The 3,281-nt window shown below is 34.3% G+C and overlaps 1 protein-coding gene across 1 annotated transcript; it reads right to left on the reverse strand.

The window, feature by feature from the left end:
• Window positions 1-1,092: 1,092 nt before the first annotated feature.
• On the reverse strand, window positions 1,093-2,575 carry LOC149144597 (ruBisCO large subunit-binding protein subunit beta, chloroplastic-like). Its single transcript, XM_089452204.1, has 5 exons — window positions 2,552-2,575; window positions 2,173-2,298; window positions 1,737-1,874; window positions 1,366-1,461; window positions 1,093-1,155 (listed from the first exon to the last, which is right to left on the reverse strand). The coding sequence occupies exons 1-5, from the start codon at window positions 2,573-2,575 to the stop codon at window positions 1,093-1,095; spliced, it is 447 nt and encodes a 148-aa protein (XP_089308330.1).
• Between the last annotated feature and the right edge of the window lie 706 nt (window positions 2,576-3,281).

The following is a 3,281-nucleotide window of genomic DNA, read 5'->3' on the forward strand; positions in this document are numbered from 1 at the left end:
AAGTTTGTGCACAGTGACACAAAGGCACTTCTTCAGATTATTCACCATCTACAGGTTTGGGAGGAAGATTTATCAAAATTTGAAAAAAATGGGGGTAGTGAAATTACTCACTATCCTTTGCAAAAAGGAATTCTTCAATTTAGCAACTACTCAGCTCCCATATAGTAAAGGCCATCAATTATACTCATGAAGGGATTATATTTCAGGGACTCTTATGGACCGTAAGACTGTACGCTTGCATACCCTTAAGGGTCTATTGTCAAACAAAGATCTTACTAACAATGGATCCTGCGATCAAGTGAAATAGTGCCAATTTCAATCATGAAGTGAGTGAATGAGTAAAGTATGAACTATGATTGATCTTGGGTTATATGGTTGTGATCTTACTGACCTCAAATTAGTACACCTAAAGCATGGTTATCATAACATCTTGGTAAAACTTTCAATAGAAAGAGAGCATAATAATTCAAGGTCAAAATTTAACCTGAATCTCCTAAGGAGGAATAATCTTCTAGAAAGTATGAAGACCTAGAGCTGTTAGTCCAAGATAGAACTGTGTAAATATTATTTGTTACCTTCACTATGTGTGGCTCTATCTTGTATATGATATCAACATCATTTATTCTCTCCTTTCAGTCCAGCATTTTGAACAATTTCATTACAATCTTGTAGCTATGATTTTGTTCACAATTGAATTTGTAAACAAGACCACTTGTATTTTGGAAAATTTCCTATTAAGAAAAAGCTTTAGTGATCTATCAGAAACTGATGGAGGTAATTGGGAAATAATTCTGCAACTAATATGAGAGTTTATTCTAAAAATGTTACACATGATTTCTATCCATTCTCTTTTCATTACAAGGAGCAATAACAAGTGGTAACACAACAAAAAGAAGCAAGAATATTTCATTCACATCAATTACCTTGCAATTTTCATACTCTACGGACATCTTCTCACTGTCTGTCACAAAGTACGGAGAAATATGTCCACAATCAAATTTCATTACCTCTACAACATACAGATTGTTTTATGCACTTTTCCCTCTTCAAGTGTCACAACACCTTTCCTTCCAACTTTACTCATCTCTGCTATCATATTTCATAGTTATTACCAACACTTACAGTAGAAACGTCAGTTGATTCAATATCTTCAACCTACAAAATAATTCCAATTACAGGGTGTTAAGTTTCATCATGTGTACTCCCTTACAAAAAACACTTTTCCTAAATGTTTGAAAAGTAACTCCTAAAAATTCTACCCTGTAGTCTTCAAGAAACTCTAGCTGACAATTTTAAATCAACTATTCCCCTAATGAAAGTGCACCTCAACCATAGACTAAAATTGGCTCAAATGTGTGCATTTACTTCCTTTGAAAAATTATTGAGTTCAAAAACAAGAGCCTTTACTATCTTGTCAATGCCCCTTGTCATTTGAATAGGATTTGCTCCAGCTGCAACCACCTGAACAGGCTTATGATTTAGATTCTTATTCACAAATCATTAAAAATAAAACCTAGATTTATATGTTGGGTTTTTCTTAACTAGGTCATACCAGTTGATAACACAATCACAATTCATCTTTAGCAAGGCTATTTTTCCACTCAAATACTATCTTGATCATCCCGAAGCCTTGAAAATTCACAAAATAAATAACTAAACAACAACCACCAAAAGGGCCTATAAAAATAAATAAATACTTAAGCCGGTAATAGGGACAAATAAATTAGTAAAATTACCTTTACACCTTCAGCTATTAAACCTTGCACAAGTACAACAAATGTGGTAGTTCCATCACCTGCTAAATCATTTGTCTTTACTGGAGCTTGTCTTACCAACTTGGCCCCAATATTTTCAACTGGGTCCTCTGATTCAACCTGTCAGAATAAGGGTGCAGCATTTAAATGCATTAAATAGATTGGATTAACTAGACTAGAAATAACAATTTAACTTGAGCCATCAACATCTTGCACACACGTATTTTTTTTCAATTGTTTAAAGCATCATTCATTACTCTACTCTGGCTACTCCATAGACTAGGTACATCCTCAAAAGATAAATATGTTGTCTATGACTTGTGAGAATTTTTCCTTCCTGGTCTAAGACAGTAAGACATTTAGGCAAGGAAAACTAATATAGAACATAAAAAAATTACAACCCACATCTACAATATACCTCCTTAGCTACTGTCACACCATCATTGACAATCTTCAGAGAACCATACTTTCTCTTCAAAACAACATTTCTGCCCTTCGGTCCAAGGGTGACTCCGACAATATCAACAAGCTTGTTGACACCTACCTATAAGACAATTTGAAAATATTTTCAGTGGGTGCACAAAAAAATGTTGGAATATATGTCATGCCAAACCTACATACAAACCACACATTAACTTCAAAGCTATATGGACAAGGAAAGATCTACCACAATAAATTTTTACGTGAAAAGAATCTTCCTTTAGATGGAATTTTTTTTCTCTGACCTACAATTTTTCTGTCACTGACCCATCTTGGTTGAATTACAACTCCTTTGCCATAGATCTTGGATTGACTACCTTCTCTCTGCTACGTAATCTCATGGTCTGCCTTCTACTTAAACGATTAGAGGATATGGGTGAAAAAGTAACAAGAGAAGACAATTGCCTGGCATTTTTGTCAGATACTACACCCAACTTCCTCTCCTTTCCACTATTACCCAATGAGGCAGATTGGAAATTATTGTCATAATACCTATAACATAGGCCATCTTCCCTTATTCTGAATAGAGAATTTCAATATCTTCATATTAGCTATCCCACAAACATGAATTCCATCTAGATTAATTCATATTAGCTATCCAATTGGCCATCTAGACTTAATTCACCACTGCTATGCATAAACAATACTTTATATGCAAGCACCAGATATTAAAGGATCTGTTAGCACATAGAAGTTTTTTCTTGAGGCCTCGCTAATTTGACAGTTTTTCTAGAGTGAGTGTTTCCTTCTGATTTGGTAGCACCTTTAGTTTGGATATTTCAAGCATTCATATAGAAATTTAGGAACCTAGGTTGTGTTCCTAGATGACCCAACATACTTCTAGAACCCTTGGAATTCACCTAGCTTCACGGAAAATTTTTAAGGCAAATCTTCCCAAATTGACAAAACTATTTTAAGACTTCTTTCCATAAAAGACAATAACTTTGGGAGAAATTACATGAAGGTGGTGATGAATTTTGAAAAAAAAACATGGGTTTTTCGGGAACATGCTGATTTACAAAAGCCTCTTTCAGTTTTTCAACAGGT

Source organism: Pinus tabuliformis, chromosome X (assembly GCF_031772625.1).
Source record: "Pinus tabuliformis cultivar Carrire ecotype Pingquan chromosome X, CPIR1, whole genome shotgun sequence".
NCBI classification, from domain to species: domain Eukaryota; kingdom Viridiplantae; phylum Streptophyta; class Pinopsida; order Pinales; family Pinaceae; genus Pinus; species Pinus tabuliformis.

Excerpts from the sequence above, each read along its gene's own strand:
- LOC149144597 (XM_089452204.1), bottom strand. The coding sequence starts at position 2,575 with ATGAGATTACGTAGCAGAGAGAAG. Across the intron at positions 2,299-2,551 it reads GATTACGTAGCAGAGAGAAG|GTAGGTGTCAACAAGCTTGT; the intron begins GTAGTCAATCCA and ends ATTGTCTTATAG. Across the intron at positions 1,156-1,365 it reads TCAATAATTTTTCAAAGGAA|GTTGAAGATATTGAATCAAC; the intron begins GTAAATGCACAC and ends ATTATTTTGTAG.